Here is an 18,547-nt window from a genome sequence, read left to right as displayed (position 1 = left end):
AAAAATCGCTGAAAATCTCCATTCGATCGTCACTTTGAGACGTGAGGATTTGAATGAACAGCTGAGGGACGACAAACCATCTGCAGCCAAGATGAGGAGCAAAATTAATGAAAATGCATCTGAGACGCCCAGAAAACCACAAGGAGTGTCTCAACGAGCTGACAGTGGAAAAATGAAAAAGTTCACAGTTTTTACAAAGATTCTAAAATCCAGTCAGACGTCTCCTCTCTCTCTGTTCCTCTGTCCAGGTGAGAAACACTGACTCACATCCGCTCTAATCGGAGAGTCGGAGGAATGTGTTTGCTCTGCTCTCTCACTCCAGGAACTAAAACACCAGATATGTTCCATGTGTTTGTTGACGGAGGAATGACGTGGACGGTCATGTTACCTGCGTCTTGGTCTCTCTCTCTCTCTCTCTCTCCTCTCTCTCTCTCTCTCTCTCTCTCTCTCTCTCTCTCTCTCTCTCTCTCTCTCTCTCTCTCTCACAAAGGGACATACCGTTGTTGAGCTGATTACAGTTCAGATTTGGGACCGAGGTTTGTTGAAGTTTCAAGCAGTTGATGTCAACGGTAAAATACAAATTCAGTTTCTGGTTTTCCAGCTCATTAGGGCTGCTTCCTCCTGCCTGGTCTTGAGTCACACACACACACACACACACACACACACGCTTACACACTTACACACACAAACACACACACTTACACACACACACACACATACACACACTGACATTTGAAGAGATATTTGTATGGTCTGATAACTGAAGGTCATTCCTGCTCTGACCTTAGTGATGGAGAAGTACTCGGATAAAAGTACACACAGTAAAAGTACTGCATTATAAAATGTACTTCAAGTATTAAAGTACTCTGACTGATGTCTGTTATATTTGATAATTCAATCAGTGATTCATCTGCTGATTTAAAACGAATAAACAATGACAGTGAAACCGTCTCAACAGCCCTAACAATATTTCAAACAAATCAATAAATAGGTGAAAATATCGTATTCATTATTCAATGATACTTGTTGATATTGAGATTTGAAACGTTCATTGAGATTGTTTCAGTAATTTTGCGTCGAGCAGCGTGAGTGAAGGATCTAGTTTGTTTTGTTAAAGCCTTTTAACTCAATAGAAACTGAGACATAAACAAACACAACCTTTCTATCCGAGTCTGATTCGTGGGTTTCACCTGTTTTTTCAGAATTAACAAGTATTTATTCATTGTTAATTAAGTTTTTAATTACAAAATGTGGTCTGATTTTTCTAATTAACAAGATAATGAAGTTATTGATTTGGAAATGAAATAAGAGTCAAACTTCTGCGCGTGTTTTCATGAATTAAATAATCAGTTAAATATCTCGTTAACAAGAAGAAGAAGAAGTTTCCTTATTAAAAACCATAGAGATGTTTGAGGATTTTACTGAAACCGTTTAAAAACTTAATAAAACTCATTCTTTTCTTTAAATATGAACCGAAGTCATTATAGCAAATGATGTCATTTGTTATAATGACTTCGTCTGAGTCTGTCTCTTATAACCATTTCCCCCCCCCTTTATCTTGTCTCTCCATCTCTCCTCTCGTCTCCTCTCCTCATCTCTCCATCTCTCTCCTCCTCTCCTTCTCCTCTCTTTCCCCCCCTCCTCTCCTCATCTCTCCATCTCTCTCCTCTTCTCCTTCTCTTCTCTTTCCCCCCCTCTTCTCCTCATCTATCCATCCCTCTCCACCTCTCCTTCTCCTCTCTTCCCCCCCTCCTCTCCTCATCTCTCCATCTCTCTCCACCTCTCCTTCTCCTCTCTTCCCCCCCTCCTCTCCTCATCTCTCCATCCCTCTCCACCTCTCCTTCTCCTCTCTTTCCCCCCCTCCTCTCCTCCTCTCCTCCTCTCCCTCCACCTCTCCTTCTCCTCTCCTTCCCCCCTCCTCTCCTCATCTCTCCATCCCTCTCCACCTCTCCTTCTCCTCTCTTTCCCCCCTTCCTCTCCTCATCTCTCATCTCTCTCCTCCTCTCCTTCTCTTCTCTTTCCCCCCCTCCTCTCCTCCTCTCCTCATCTCTCTCCACCTCTCCTTCTCCTCTCCTTCCCCCCCTCCTCTCCTCATCTCTCCATCTCTCTCCACCCCTCCTTCTCCTCTCCTTCCCCCCCTCCTCTCCTCTTCCTCTCCTCCTCTCTTTTGATCTCCTGTCGGTTCAGATATTTGCCGCAGCGCTGCAAAGCTTTGATAGCGTCAGAAAACGATGATGAAAGTGAAGGTGTTGATAATAACTGACGTGATGGACGGGTCGGCCTCACTTCAAAGCCCTCGTCTTCTTTTTTCCATTTTGACTTTTCTCTTTTCTCTCTCTCTTCCCTCAATCCTTTCATCAAGGACGTTCTGTTATCGCTCTTCTTCTATTGTTTCTCCTGGTTCCCCTTCGCTCACGTCTCGTGTCCGTCTCTTTACACCTCGTTCCTCTCTAGATTACATTTTGGCACAAGGACTTTGATGCGCTCCCTCCCGCACCCCCCCCCCATACACACACATACTACACACACACACTTAAACACACTTTAACACACTATCTCATCTCTGGCACAAGGACGGCGTTCCTCCTCCTGGTTGTTTTTATCGATGTTATCCGTCCACCGTGCGAATGAAAATAGAAAAAGTGCAGAATCTGACATTTCCCGTGTGTTTTTCTATCGTTTCCTCCTCTTATCGGGAACACACGCGCTCGCTCGTACACACATTTGTTGTCACTCGTGCACCCGGGCTTGTTTTGGAGGATTAGCTGTTATCTGCTGTGTTGGTCCCGGCGCTCCTTTACACCCCCCACCTTCACGCTGCAGCGCCAGATAACTTTATTAGCAATTTTACACCCAGGTAATTGGATCCCGGCTTTTTTCACATTCGCCGTCGACACAAACAAATCTCTTCTGTGTGGATGAGTCAGAGCGAGCCACGGGGGGGGGGGGGGGGCGGCGCCCGGGCGGGTACGAGACGGGAGAGGACGGCGTTCTGTTGAAGGGCGCTCGCCAACTTCTGAGCACCGGGAGGACAAAGTGGAAGTTGATTAATATTTTCTTCTTTTAATTGGCGTACGGACGGTAATGAAATCACATGGTTCCCTCGGATCAATGAAGCCGTCTGAAGGTGTTTCGGCTCGAGTTGTGATTATTTCCAAGCCGCCGCCCCTTGACGTACTTTATCATTTTAAAAAGTTTTGTATTGATTGATTTTGCTGCAGTTTGACTCGTCGTCTCGTTTGGCTTTGAGAAGTCTCTTATCAGGAAGAGGGAGCCAGGCGTGTTTCAAAGCCAACAGCTGTCACCGCTTGTCACCGCTCTGCGATAAGAAAACCTTCACAGCGCTGAATTCATAACCTCCAGGCGCCAGTTGTTTCATATTGTTGCAGCATTTTCATATAACAGGGAATTCTTCCTCCGAACAGAACATCTCATGCTTTTTGAAGTGTTGGACACTGAATGGTTTCACTCTTCTATAGAAGTATATATTTTTGACTATGGCTAAAACGTCCTCATCTGCATACTGTTGAGAAAAACAACAGCGTGTTCTTTACTTCTTTAATGAGAAGAAGAGCCAAACTCAGTTTTGCTCAATTTAAGAATTTATTTAGGAAAAGCAATGAACAGGTTACGGCAAAAGACAATGGGTGCCAGTACATTAGGTGTATCAGAGCGCCATGGACATCCGGTGTCTGTCCATTTTATACAGTAGATCTTCGTTCCTCCTCCTGGCTTTTGGAATACGGAAGGGAACAGGGAGACACTCCCAATGCATCTATAGTTGCTAGACAACGAGTTTTTCTACAAGAACGTCCTTCCCCCAAAGATGCAATGTGGGCCAAAGGTGTTTACAATTGGAGAAAAGATTATTATGTTTCAACTATTACAAAACAAACCTTCCTGTGTAAACATTCGCAACAACTTCACCAAAACAATGTCCCAAAATGTAGTCAACAACGTCCCTCTGTCCAACCTCGAGACTTATCAGGACAGCTGTGGAACTCTGTGTGAGTTCAATGAATCCAAGGGAATAAGCCTTTAATATCAGAAAAGTGAATTATTAGCACTAAGCAGCAGCAGTTATTAAAATCATATGTATGAATGCCTAATATATAGCTAAAACTGTTCCTATCTTTATTGTTAAGAGTTCTTTCAGCAAAGGCTATAGTTAAAAATTTGAAATCCCAACAATACCTGAAGGAATAGTTTGGCATTTTTAAAAAATACATTAATTCATCTACTTGCTGACATTTAAATAAGAAGATACCATTGTCATATTTGTATGTAAATACAGTGTTAGGCAGAGGGATTGATTCAGGCAGTTTGTGGAAAGGCGAACGTGAGTGAGTTGGACAAACAGGACGAGGGACGGATTGTGGATTTAATTAGTTCCTGTAAACAAGCAGCCGCTCCATCGGGTCCTGTTTGCTTTGCAGGGAATTCATCAAGTGGTTCTCAAAGTTTTCAGTCATCGCGTCACCGACATAGATCTATCGTCCTTCATGGCTCCAGGCACCTGAAGTCACTCCACCTCTACTCGGGAAAGAAACAGACATTTGCTGCGAGACGGCGTAAAAAAAAAAAAAAAAAAAAGCCTCGTGAATGAAGTGAGTAACGACATCATCGCTGTGAAACGAGGAGCGACTGGGCGAGAGGAAGACCACCGGGGGGGGGGGGGGGGGGGAATCACAATGAGGCCGGAGCAGTGGATGAATAAGCGAGCGAGCGGCTCAAGTGATGAAGATGTGGACGCGTGGAGGGAGAGAGTGAGTGGTGACGAGGTAGAGAGAGAGGAGACAAGAGGATGATGGATGACGGAAGAGACGAGACGGATGGAGAGACAAGAGAGAGGAAGGGAAGGAGTGAGAGTCAAGTTCTGGATCGTCTCTGAAGAAAGACTTGAAATTCACAATCAGAACAATATGTCTGTAATGTTCTCGTGCAGTGTGTTGTAACTCTGACTTAACACCGAGTTAAACCGTAGCCAATGAAGACAGAGTCGTAGCTAGGTTGACCATTTACTGTCACAATTCCTCATTGACAGACGGTGAAAACTGCAAATAAAAGAATACAAAAATACTGAATGTACATTTGACTCAACAGCATGTTGTACATAGTTGTAAATAATAATATAAACTGTCTAACACTGTATGAAGACATTCTGATGCCAATTGCATTGATTTTAGTTTGTACACAATTGCTAACCAAAACGTTTTTAACAACACATCAAAAGTTATTTTTAACTAAATCCACTCTAATATATTATCTTAAACATGTCTTCCATTGATTAAACAAACTTACGGCATTGCCTCTTAGATGCTTTCATGTGGATGCTAGCGGATTACAATCAGAAGATGCACATGTCTGCCATTCTTTCTACAGAGGTAAGATTTTTAACAGGAAATGACGTCACAGGAAGTGACTAAACCGGAAGTGACATAATCGCAAACCTAAAACGGCAAATAATCTGAATTTATACATTGGCTTATTTTAACTGTAAAGTAATTATTCACATCCGTTTTTACATATACATATTTAAGAAATCAATGTAAGAATATTAAATGAGTGCCAGGAGAGACAACACAATGTCAAATCTTATTATTTTCTAATGCTGCAGGATCGAACATCTTGACAGTGTTTGACTTAGAAGAAGATCTCAGACGTGTAGAAGCTGATTCATGTATTCACTTAAAGACCTTCTAGATCTTCTGTCAGAGGAATCTTGTTCTACAGCCAAACAGTCAACACATTAAAGACAGATTCATGGTTCTAGCTTCACATTTTGCCTCATAAATCATCAGTAAACCCACGGACAGGACTCTTCTCATTCCCTCTCCGACCTCAGCGTCTGGAGTCCTGACCTGACACGGTATCAAGAAGAATCCGAAATGCCCCTCTGACCCGTCTCTCTTCATCTCGGAGGAGAACACGTCCCCGAGCCGACGCCTCCACTTCCCCGTCGTCTGGTGGAAGATGTTCTGCTCGGTGACACCCGGCCCCCCCGAGCCCTGGTGCAGTGTGTCCTTTTCTTTCTTCTGCATAAACAAATTCACATCGGCAGCTCAGACACTTTTTTTATTCCTGCACTTTGTCTCCGTTGCCGATAAAATAAAGTCCACCGTGCAGAGAAGAAAGCAGGAAGAAGAATCTGCTTTAAAAGTGGCCGAGGTGGTTTTATGTGATCGTCGATTCCCTCTCGTCTGAATAATTAACTTCAGGCTAAATTTCTATTACGAGCTTATTCTTTATAATCCAGTTAATAAGGATTAAGTCAGGTTGTGTTTTATTGGAGCAGAAACGAGGCAGAATCTGTTTTATGCTCAAGTTTCCAATTAACACAATGTTTGCACAGCAGGTAATAAAGTTCTGACCCATTTCTGAACCCAGTTATTTGTGTTAGTGACTATGATTTAATTAAAGTGTGTGAAAGACACAAACAGGGCAGTTGTGTGGTGTCGTCTGAGCTCCTCCCACTCAGCTGTTTGACCGCCTGCATCTACTCTTGTGAGTGTTTGTCTAAATCTATCTTCCACTGACTTGAAGCTGCCTTTGAAAACCAAGTAACCAGGAGGTGACTTGTAGGTTTTAACCAGAATCACCATCTCCCTGTGTGCATAGAGGGAATTTGTATGAGCAGGTGACTGTCCTATAGTTTAGTAGTGTATATATTTTGATCTGTCTTTTTTATTGTGCTTCGGCACTGTTATTTAAATTCTGTTTTTCTCTTTTCTGCTGTAACAAGTGAATTTCCCCGTTGTGTGGATAAATAAAGAAATCTAATCTAATCTAATCTAGAAAGTGCTGAGTCTGAACACAAACACACACACAGGGGTAGAAAACAATACCATGATAAGCCAGTGCAGAGAAGTATGAAAGTATGATTATGGTTTTAGCCTTTATTTGGTAAGATTCTTGTGTCACGTTTAGATTTGTTCTGGATTAACTGTGCAGCCATGGAACTAATCACTGGATTACTTTGATATTGAGGGAAACAAACAAATAATCGTTCGTTCTTTGCAGGCAGAAGCTTCATGGACGTTCATCCGTGATGATCCTCAGAGTTTATGATAAGTGTTCGACACACTGAGTCTCACTAGGAGTCGTATCCCTGAGTAACGACTCTGAAAACACGTGATTTCTGATGCACATCGCCTCATTGAACTCTGCCTCGGCCTCCTCCGCTGCGATCGTTGCATGTGTTGATTTGGTTTGGACGTAATCGTGGCTCCAGCAGAATCGTCCATCGGGGAGATTCTTCCCATTAGGAATCAGCTGAGTTAGAGGAGAAGGAGCTGCTGCGAGTCGGGACGATGCACTAACCCCGGTAGCTTGATGTGGTCCCAGCGGCTGCACAGCTGGTGTCGAGCGTCTGAGCGGGCAGCGCCGCTGAAGGACCAATCACATCTCGTCCTTGTATCTGCCACAGAGCACCAGCACCGAACCACTAACACAGGATAGAAGCTTCAGTCCCCTTCTCATCCTCAGCAGCTGCCGTCAACCTCCGACAGAAACCAGACCCCGACAATCCTCCTCGACTTCACTCTGCATTCTGATATTTGAGTTGCTCTTTGATTTCTGAGGTTTTCACAGAGACGAGCTCTTTGATGGAATTTTCCGGGATCAAACGCTGCGGGAAGGAAGATTAAGTACAAAGCTGGAGACCTTACAGTCTTGTCCTCCGTTATGGTTTTCAAGCCTCACCAAAGCTATTGGCCTTCACCCCTCCACCAGTTTCTCTGCTGGTCAATTTAAAATCCAGATTCCTGGACTGGCTCGGCTTCTTCAGCTGCACCTCAGGCCCGGGGCAGCCTGGCAATCTCTACAATCAATGAAGTTTTCATCCCTTAGCCATCACATCTTAATTTTGTCGGTATTGATATTACTCCAGGTATTCTTTAAAACATCCCAGTAATTAATAACATTCCTTTTTTATAGTATTTGTGATATGCTTTTGTCCCACTGTGTGCATTCCATCAAATTGTTCATTTTTTAGAGAGAAAGGAACGGTTATAAAGCGGCGGCGACGAGGAGAAGGATGGAGGAGCCGGTGGAGAAATCGATGATGGTCGGTGGAGGAGGAGAGAGATGGATGGAGGGAGGAAAGAGAGGAAGCGTGAGAGGATTGTTTTAGAGGAACTGGGGATGATAAAAGGGAGATGGAGACCTACCATACCTGAACATCCATAAAGAGCAGATTGATTATGTTCTGGTGAGAATTTTGACCTTTGACCTCCAACATTTAATTAATTAATTAATTAATTGCAGAGTCAGATTTCATGAGTTTACCCAGAAGGCATTGGGGGACACATTGTGATCTGTGAGTTCTCTACCTTTGTCGTTTAGCTGTCGACCTCTTCTCAGTTCATCTTGAGTCCGAGTGAATGTTTGAACCAGCGATTCCCTCGAGGTGCTGCTGACATATCGTGTTCTCACCGGGGTCAGACGGGCGGGCGGGGGGGGGGGGGGGGTTCTCGCCGGCGCCAACGCGGCTCATCCCGATGGAAGGTCACTCGTTAGAACGTGAATCCCGACGTGTTGTTGTGGTATTCAAATCCTCTCTGAGTCATTTCTCCTGAGTGTTTATCGTGCACGTCGGGCCCGAGTTTGACCTTTGACCTTGGCGTGTCAGGGCTGGAGCCTCTCGGACCGACGGAGCGTTAACACCCCCCCCCACACCCCCACCCCCCCTTGTCTCGTGCACTTAGGTGAGTGTGTGTTTGTTTTTGCAGACAGCAGCACTTTCTCTCTCTCTCTCACACTCACTCACTCACTCAGTGTTTATATATCCGTCTCTTCACCATATGGACGTCCCTGCTGTGAGTGGCGCCCCCCCCTCCCCTCTCCTCCTTCAGGGCGTGATGTGCCGGAGCCGGCGAGCAGCTGGTGGCACGCGATGGCGATGGCGAGCGGGGGGGCGTGAGGCTGCCGGCGCCCGTTTCCTGTTTCCTGCTCCGGCCTCACACCTTGTTTCCCACCTAGAAAAGGGGAAATTTTTAATTTTGGTATTTCCTCCCGAGGAGTTTATGATTTCACCCGATGTTCGTCAGGATTGTGCAGAACTTTCACAGCCAACTTTATTGAAACTTGGTGGACGGACGGAAACATGAACGGCCAAGAAACAACCCACTGGACATGTTCCCAGGAAAAGAATTGGATGCAATCGTAATGAAAACAATCATATTTAGGGATCTGATATTTATTTGGTGATGATTGAATTTAAAGGGACTGTTGGGTGTGAGCTCCACTGAATGATGTTGGTTTGTTTGTTGGTTACACACACACACACACACACACACACAAACACACAAACACACAAACAGCAGGATTCCCCTGAGGTGTCTTTAGTCATGCAGATGTTCAGCGTGTGTGTAGCCCTGCTCTCACGCAACCCTGTGTATGCTGCTGAGCATGTGTGTGTGTGTGTGTATGTGTGTGTGTGTGTGTGTGTGTGTGTGCGTGTGTGTAGATGCTGTATAACCCTGTGAAAACTGCTGACTCTACCGCTTCTTTATTAAAGTCACCATCACATGGACAGTTAAACATTAACAAAGTAACTCTCATTTGCATATTAATAGAAAGATGGATATCAGGTCTGAGCTGCAGTGAGGAGGTGTGTGTGTGTGTGTCTTTGTGTGATTCTGACACGACAACACCTCTGACGCTCATTAACAACCTCGCACACTCTTTTATGTTATTGTGTTTCCTACAGTTAAAAGTCCAGTGTGTAGCATTCGGATGCTTACGTAGGTTCCTCTTCCATGGAGTTGCCAGTCGGCCACCAGGGGGCGATGGAGATACTTTGCTTGCAGATTTGTGCAGCCTTCATATCGTCCATTTTTTAAAAACTATAAATGCTGCAGATTTAGTTGATTTGCCCATTTTTCCTTTATTGTAACTGTTTAACACATATTTCCACCTTCATTCTTCCTCTATAGTAGATTCCTTTATCTTGAGGATTTGAATCCAGGGTCGTTACAATAAGAAAAGCAGGATTGAGTGTGTGTGTGTGTGTGTGTGTGTGTGTGTGTGTGTGTGTGTGTGTGTGTGTGTGTGTGTGTGTGTGTGTGTGTGTGTGTGTCGAGAGGGTGGAGAGCTCCAGCTGTTTCATCAATATTTCAAGAGTTTCTATTGATTCCAAAGCGTTTCCCAGGGAGTCGCTGCGACATCACACAGACAAATCACTGATTAATGGTGCGATGATTAACTGAAACTGTGGAGAGAGAGAGAGAGAGAGAGAGAGAGAGAGAGAGAGAGAGCGAGAGCGAGAGCGAGAGAGAGAGCGCGAGAGAGAGAGATACAAACAGTAAAATGGAATTCAAATTGCATATTGAGGCTCATCAGCTCCACTGAGACCAGCTCCTGTAAATGGGATCAATGCTTTGCCTCTAATGGCCTCACACACACACACACAATCACACACCAACACACACAATACAACATAATGGTTATCGACATCTGCGCAGTCTGAATATTGATCCAAACACTTTTACTGTGTTATTATTCCACTGCTTCTTTCTCTCTCTCACTCGGTGGTTCGGAGACACTCGCCCACAGTCGAGCGCTCAGTGTGAAGTCGAGTGTTGTTCTCACTGAACTTCTTCATCGAGCGAAGTCGTTTTCCAGACGTGACCTGTGAGAGTTTGTGTTTCACACGAGAAACAACACAACGGGAGCTTTTCTGCTTCGACAACAACAGCATCACATGCTCCTCGTTCTCAGTGGTGGGAAGTAACGAGGTAGAAATACTTTGTTTCTGTACTTAAGTAGATTTTTCACATATCTGTACTTTACTCGAGTACTTATTTCCCTGACGACTTTTTACTTTTACTCGTTACATTTGAACAAAAATATGTGTACTTTCTACTTCTTACATTCTCAAACTGGCTCGTTACTTGAGCAGCGGAGGTTGGCTCTCTCTCTCTCTCTCTCTCTCTCTCTCTCTCTCTCTCTCTCTCTCTCTCTCTCTCATCTAGGGCTCAAAATTTGTAAAATTATACATTATATACATTATATTCATATTGTTGTTATAATTTTTCAGTCAGTTGAGATCAATCTTGAGGAGAAACGTTTTGGGTTGTTTTGTGTCTGTATAGGCCTAATATAAAAAGCACTACTTTTGATACTTAAGTACATTTCAACACCAGATACTTTTGATACTTAAGTACTTTTAATATGAACTACTTTAAGACTTTTACTCAAGTCATTTTCTGACGGGTGACTTTTACTTTTACCGAAGTCACTTTCAGGTAAGATATCTGTACTTTTACTCAAGTATGGCTTTCAAGTACTTTATACACCACTGCTCGTTCTCCAGGCGGGAGGCGGAGCAACCGACAGAGACAGGAAGTGAGGTGTTAACTCCGCTGCAGAGGTCACGTGATCATGTCACCTGACACCGTTGTTAACTTGTATCAACACAAACTCTCACATCTTTGCGTGTGTCTTCTAGTGTCTGTAGCTATTTATTTTACATTGTATAAAACGTGGTGAAACATCCTGATTGGCTGGTGAACGATCGAGAGCTTGTATCATCGGGACCTTGCTTCTGCGGCAGATACATTCTTTATGTGTGTGAGCAATTAGCGGTGAAGCTGCACACACACACAGACACACACAACAAATATTGACGAATTCAAGTGTTTGATCTTTTACTGCAAAATTCCTGCATAGATACACACACACTCGCACAAACTGTCTTCGCTAGAGAAATATTGAGAGCACTCCACCTCACAACCTCCGCCCACTCGCACAAACAATAAAAAACAAACACACACCTACATGCAGCAGCTCTTCCAGTCGGGGGGGGTGAGAGCTTCTCCTAGACGACAAACTGACTTCAGACCTGCCGACTGGAATCTGAGGAGCCGGAGACAGGAAGCATCTTGAAAGGTTACCTGGAAGAGCTCCTGTGGTTCAGGAAGCCGGGGATTATGGGTAATATCCAGCGTTCGGTGACTGAGACGACACAGGCAACATCTTGATAAGACTTTGTTCTTTCACCTCATCACTGAGGCTCCGGCAGAATGAATCTCCACATGTGGCCGAGCTCCTGGTTCAACTGGACCTGCTGTTGTTCCGCGTGGGAGCCGGAGCAGAAACCCACGGGTCACAGGAAGTGGTTTTGATTGGACGACCGTCTGGTTGACTCCTGGGTGACTCAGTTGTTGACAGTGAGATCTGAACAGAACACGAGACAAGAAACTTAAACTGTGACGCAGCTTTTTAATATAATTGGAAATTACTTTCAGGAAGCTGCACGAGCCCGGAGGTGCAGAGTGACTCACACAGGCTGACTAGCATGTTGCTGTTAGCCTCCTGACCTTGTGGAGGGGAGAACACACACACACACACACACACACACACACACACACACACACACACTCCTGCATGTGCACGGTGTCACACTGTTTGTTCCCCACATTCTTCCTCTTGCACGTGACTCTGTTTGTCGTGCGACCACCACAGCCGCACACAGACACACAATCTGTTTATTTGTGTATTCATATATTCCAAACGGCTTGTTTGCCTTCATCCGGTGATGTCGCCCCGAGGCTCTGATTGTACTGGTGTGTTGTGAAAGCTGCTCTGGAGAAGAAATATCCTCAACAATGTTGTGCACATGAAGTTTACAATAACAATTTCCAGAAGCCATTTATCAGCCGATATACGCATGCAGAGAAATGTCATTACGCCTGATATTACACATATTCGACTCATTCTGAATAACAGCACACAGGAATGCTGATTCCAATCTGTTGGTGAAGGTCAGATTCTCATCGATCACCTGATGAATCACCGGGACTGGAGCTGCATTTAAAAGGGAAATGAGCAGAGTCATGTTTCTATGCTTTATGCTGTTATTCTATCCATCTATTCATCCGTTTATCTCAAATCCATCTTATCGTTCCTCTTGCTCCAAATCTCATTAGGAACATTGTTCAGTAGGAGGTTGTCTAAAGGTCTGTAAGTGTATTTCTAAATATAAAAGCCTTTAACTTTCATAAAGAACGATTACGTGAGGTCATTTAAACCAATGAGATTGATAATTCAAATGAATGCAAGGAGTTGTTTCAGCTGTGGCCTTTAAAGGTGAAGAACATCCCTTGTTTATTTTCACCGTATACAGGAGTTCGGTGAAATGTAACGATACGTCAGCTGGAATCAGAACTGACGTGGTTTTGTTTTATATGCAGAGTGTGAGACACAGAGCAGAGGCGGACTGGAGAGCGAGTGTGGGCTCCAGCTGTGGAAAAGCAGAAATATATTCAGTAGAAAGAAATTCAAGGTTTGTTTGCTTCCATAATCAGATATTAAAACTTCAATTTTAATGGAAAGATCCGAAAACCTGAAACTGCATTTTTGCCACTGCTCACTTGATTTATCAATTAAAATCAATTTAGTTCACACGCTGATGTTGTTATAGTTGAAACACCCAGAGACACTGAGGTGAATTCTCCGTCCTGGTCGTCTCACTGAGTCTGAAACCATCGGCGTCCCGACTCGTCGAAGCAGCCGCAGCTCGCTGGTGGCGTTGTGGGAGTTTGAGAGTTCAACACGAGTTCTCTCTGCTGGATGCCACAGCTGGTTGCTATGGAAACAAAGTGTACGTCCCAATCCCACCTATTGTTGAATAGTAATGAAGCGACGGGAGCTCGTATTCTTTCTCGTCCGTTCGTTTGTTTGTCTCCTCGTCCTCGTGATAAACACTTTGACCCGAGAGAGAAATCCCAGATTTAACTTCTCAGACAGAAACAAACGATACGACTACGCACGGGATGCAAAGTCATCGGATTCTGACTCAGACTCCGTCGCCCACGGCCTCCGTGTCTGGAGCCTCGGAGGGTCGGCTGTTTGCAGGAGGGAGTTTGGGAGTCTTGAGTCATCGGGTGGAGGGAAGGCGTCTGGGGGAGTTTGTGAATGAAAGCGTCAGAGCTCTCGTTGGACTCGTAAGACAAAGAGGAAGTTCTATCTGAGTCTCAGTTGTTTAACAGTTGAACAGATTTTTCTCGTGAGGTCTTAATGTTCTGGGATTTTGTTCAAATCCAAAACAAATCTCTTCAGAGCTCGGCACATTTTGCCTGATTCCCCGATTCCTGTTCAGCTCTTTGACTCAGTTTCACTCATATTATCTGCACAGTCACTCCTCCTGATTCTGATTTATTGTGCTTCATTTTCACCCAAAGTGTTCTTTGGATAAACGACTCTCTAAAAGCTCCGATGTGTTTACTTGCAAAAAAAAAACCTTTTTCATGCTCGATATATCTTGAGGCACAAACATCAGCTCGCAGCCGAGGAGTCGGAACGAGAGACGCCGGCGTGAATACAGAGTCGGTTTCCTCTGTGCTCTTTAGTAATATAATCCTCGTCAGGGAAAATTAATAAGCTGTCAGCCAAACTCAATCCAATAGGCCCACGGAATATCTGCCCCTATTCTCAGCCAATGAGCAGCAAGGAGGGTTTCTACAGGTGGGCCCTCGGGGGGGGGAAACGCCTCATTTACATGTGTAATCATTTAAGATTGTTTCTGTAACGTGTCAACACTGATGAAGCACATTGTGTATTCCACAAGTACACAATTGTTCCAGTGCAAACAAAGCCCGTCGGAGCTCCTGCTGGATAATAACCAAAGAATAATACAGAATTTCTGCGTGCTCTGTTATTGCTTTAGGCCAAATATGTGGTTTGATCTTAAGAAAGTCGGCGGGGGGGGATGAATAAAAGCTGCATAAGAGGACGCCACCGTCCAATCAGAGGGCAGGACCTGAAAGGAAACAGCCCATGAGTATTCAACGCAGGTCAAAAAATGGAATATGACTGTGAGCTCCTGTGATATTTAAAGGCGCGGCCGATGGAAATATCGTGAAATATCAGCATTGGATGTATAGTGAAGCAGCTCCTTGGCTTTAGGTGCAGAGAGAGGTGCAATATCCCTGTGGGGGGGGAAAGTAAGGCTCAAAAAGTTTGGTGCAAAGTTTGGAGGAGCTGGAGAGAATAAGGTGTTTAAATAAATATCCCGAACACAGCTTCTGCTCTTCAGAGGAAAAGTTCACTTCTCCTACCGACGTGTGGAAATATGTTTAATGATTCCTCTTCGTCTGTCTTTGTTCTCACTGCGTTCCCCGAGCCCCCCCCCCCCCACCCATAGCGTTTCCAAGGTTTAATTATCGGGCTCTTGACCGTAACAGGTAGTAAACGAGAAGCTCCACAGCTGAAAGTTCACTTTTAACAGGGATGTTCTCTCTCCTGGACTGTCACAATAAAGTGAACGTTCCACTTGTCTTCTCTCCAATTAGCCTGCGAGTGTTCTTCCTGGAATGTAGAATATACAGGATCCCCCCCCCCCGACTGTTAGCTCGTGGAGGATGTAAGTGTTCAGTTATGTGCTTGAGTTAAAGGGAGGCTGTATATGTGTGTGAGTGTGAGAGGAGGAGGTAAATGTAGAGAGGAGCTCAATGTGGTGAAAGAGCAGCTCGGACCAAAGATGCTGCAGATACAAGGTTAATGGAATAAATGGGAATAATAGCTCTTTCGTCCATAATTTGAAATATTACAAAACACGTTTGTGGTCTCGTGAACTTAACAATTCAAGAAAACCATCCTTAAAATACTTCTATACCAAAGAATCCTGTCACAACATATTGTCAGTGCAGTGAACTGGACCTTTGTACTGTACACATTATATATATCTATATTCTGCAGCTACTACAGTCGTATACAGGAAGTGGCGTGGAGAGGTCGTTAGTGGAGAACAGTTCATCGCTGCTCAACACATCGTAACATCGGGTCGTTCTCAACGTTCCTCCTGAAGATCCAGACGAGGTGGAGCTTGCACTCGGGACACGTGGCTCATTAACGGGTCTGTGGAGCTATTGTCACACAGCTTATTAAGTACAGTGTATCTCCTGCTCCTTTTTATTGGCTCATTTTTTGTCATATGAGACGAGGCCGGTCGTCCAATGAAATGAGTTTTAAAGTTCAGGTAGAGTAGAAGGTCCAGAAAGTGCTCAGAGTCACTGAGGAGTTGAAGTTTGCTTCTACTGAACCGTTATTCATTAATTTGTGTATATATATCAATGTGTTTGAGGACATTTTCAACATATTAGCCTCATTTGTCCCCTGAAAACATACATCTACACTATTTATTACTTATCAATCAGATTCTCTTAGAGGTTCACATCTTGCTAGTTGGGTTCGGACTCTCTGACTTTTCAGTTTGGTCCGAACGACTGATATCAGGTGTGAAAAGTGCGAAACTAAGAACTGTTATTGTCTCATTGATCAGCAGGTCAGTGTTATTTCTTAGTCTCTGTTAAGCACGTGGTCTCGGCCAATCAGACGGCGCGTCCCGGCTTCCTCATTGTGCATGCTGTGTGTGTTTCCTGTGTACCACACAGCGCCTGCAATGTGGAGGCTGGGACACGCACACACGACGACTCGCACATGCTTGACACGTGGCGTTCGAGGACCAGTCGCACAAAGGGGAAGGAAACACACAACACTGAATGCACACAATCAAACCCAGGGTTGTGTACACACACACACACACACACAGGCCCAACGACACACAGCTGCAGCTATAGATCCTCCACATCGACTGTCTGAGCGTCGACTTCTCCCTGTGAGTTGTGTAGCTCTCACTCTCTCTACCGGCCCCTCGCTCGCCCCTCTCCCCCCCCCCCGGCCGCACCCGGTGGCCTCGGTGACACACCGGCTCCTCCGTGGCAGCACCGAGGAGCAGAGCTATCTTTGGGTTCTGCTTGTTATCGGCTGCTGAGCTCCGGCAGCGTAACGACCCGGGTCAGAGCTTCACACAGCTGGATCCTCCGTGGTTAATGAAGAGTAAACCACCTTGTTTCATGTTGCATCAGGAGAAATGATGCCACAGATTTCCAGCTCGGCCCCACTTGGTTATTAACGCTAACAACTAGGGTTGCAAAGGGGCGGAAAGTTTCCGGTAAATTTCCGGAAACTTTCCACGGGAATATTAAGCTCGGGAATTTGGGGAATTTTGAAAAAAACAAAACTATGCAAATTAAAGGCTGAGCAATAAAAACATCATTCAAAACACTATTTTAAAGATGTATGGAACGTTGAGTTTCAACCCTCCACTGTGCATTCTTCCATCACATGCACAGATAACTCCCAGCATGCTTCACTCTACAGCAGGGCTACTGAGGCCTGCTGTAGAGTGCAGGACTAGTCAGGTAAGTTTCCATGATATTACTGGAGAAAATATATTATCATGCTGATTGAGGATTGTTCATCTGTTCATCTAGCCTATTTCCATTCATTTATCCATCAATTGTAAAATATGTTTACAGACGATTCCAATTGTTTGGCTAACTATTTATATCTCTAGCATTGCATTAGTGTTTTTTTACAAACTTTTTTCTCATCTTATTCTACAGAACAATGCCACGTGCACTCTCTCATGTGTGGAGACATTTCACCCCATCCAATGTAGAAGGAAAGGCTGTGTACATCTGCAAATACTGTGCAAAGACCTATGTTAAGAATGACACAACGATGCAGAAGCATATAGTCAAGTGCCCAAAGTTTCCTCTGGGCTCAAATCAGCCTATGACAAAACAAAATGTTTATATTTATGTCTGTATATGACAAGGTAAATACAGTTAGTATAAATTACCCACAACATTTCCAGTTTATTCCCGTTAATTCCCGTTAATTCCTGTTAATTCCCGTATATTCCCGTTTATTCACGTTAATTCCCGTTAATTCCCATGGAAAGTTTCCAACTTTGAAAATTCCCGGAATTTTGCAACCCTAGTAACAACCACTCAAGGCTGGAAACGAATCCCCGAAGCCTTTTCGTGTGATGTCAGATTTCCAAACATCTTTCCACTTCCTCTCCGAATCCTCCTCTTTCCTTCTTCTGGTGACACTGATGGTTTCCTGCTGCTGTCCCCTCTCATCCGCCACTTCTTCTAATTTTACCTCCGCTTCCACGTCTGCCAATCCTCCTCTCCACCCCCCCCCCCCCCGTGCAGCCCTGCCTGTGCAATGAGGTGCATGGTAATTAGCTTAGCGTGGGGCGAGCCAATCCCACGGGGGGGTGCCACCGGGTAATTAGCTCATGGGTAATAAGCATAGCGATGGCACGAAGGAGACAGATTGGAGACCTGTGGTCGGTTCCAGACGACTGCTTGTCTCTGGTGGGCGTCGCTGGGGTGTGGCGTGCAGGAGGAGGCATTGTTGATGGACAGGAAGTGGAAAGAGGAGACGTTAGAAGAACTTCTTACGTAACCTGATGCAGCTCTCTGGTTAATCAAGACCTTGACTCGACGTTTTGCCGGGCGAAGGGAAGGTGGACGTGTCTGTTTCTACAACTTTCCATCTTTCTATCCAACGGCCATATGGTCTTCTGACTTAGATATAATAAAAGCTGTGAAATAATTGCCCTGTGCTGCAGGAGCCCAGAGGAGAAGGAGAGCTTTGAAAACCCTGCACATCAAATAGTGTTATACTTCAATGGGGTTTTAGAAACTGTGGAAACTGTGGGACCCTCAGGGACGTCTTTGAAAAGCCG

At 44.7% G+C, this 18,547-nt stretch overlaps 1 protein-coding gene across 1 annotated transcript in view; it reads left to right on the top strand.

Moving 5' to 3' along the window:
- The first annotated feature begins 18,113 nt into the window (after nt 1-18,113).
- htr2cl1 (5-hydroxytryptamine (serotonin) receptor 2C, G protein-coupled-like 1) overlaps nt 18,114-18,547 on the top strand; it is a 55,742-nt gene continuing 55,308 nt past the window's right edge. The window contains exon 1 of the mRNA XM_061066609.1: nt 18,114-18,195. Within this exon, the coding sequence (XP_060922592.1) occupies nt 18,114-18,195 (82 nt within the window). The remainder of the gene's footprint in view (nt 18,196-18,547) is intronic.

The sequence above is a fragment of the Limanda limanda genome, chromosome 22 (genome assembly GCF_963576545.1).
Source record: "Limanda limanda chromosome 22, fLimLim1.1, whole genome shotgun sequence".
Taxonomy (NCBI): domain Eukaryota; kingdom Metazoa; phylum Chordata; class Actinopteri; order Pleuronectiformes; family Pleuronectidae; genus Limanda; species Limanda limanda.
The sequence above is the reverse complement of the archived record's forward strand: the minus strand, read 5'-3'. Positions and strand labels throughout refer to the sequence as shown.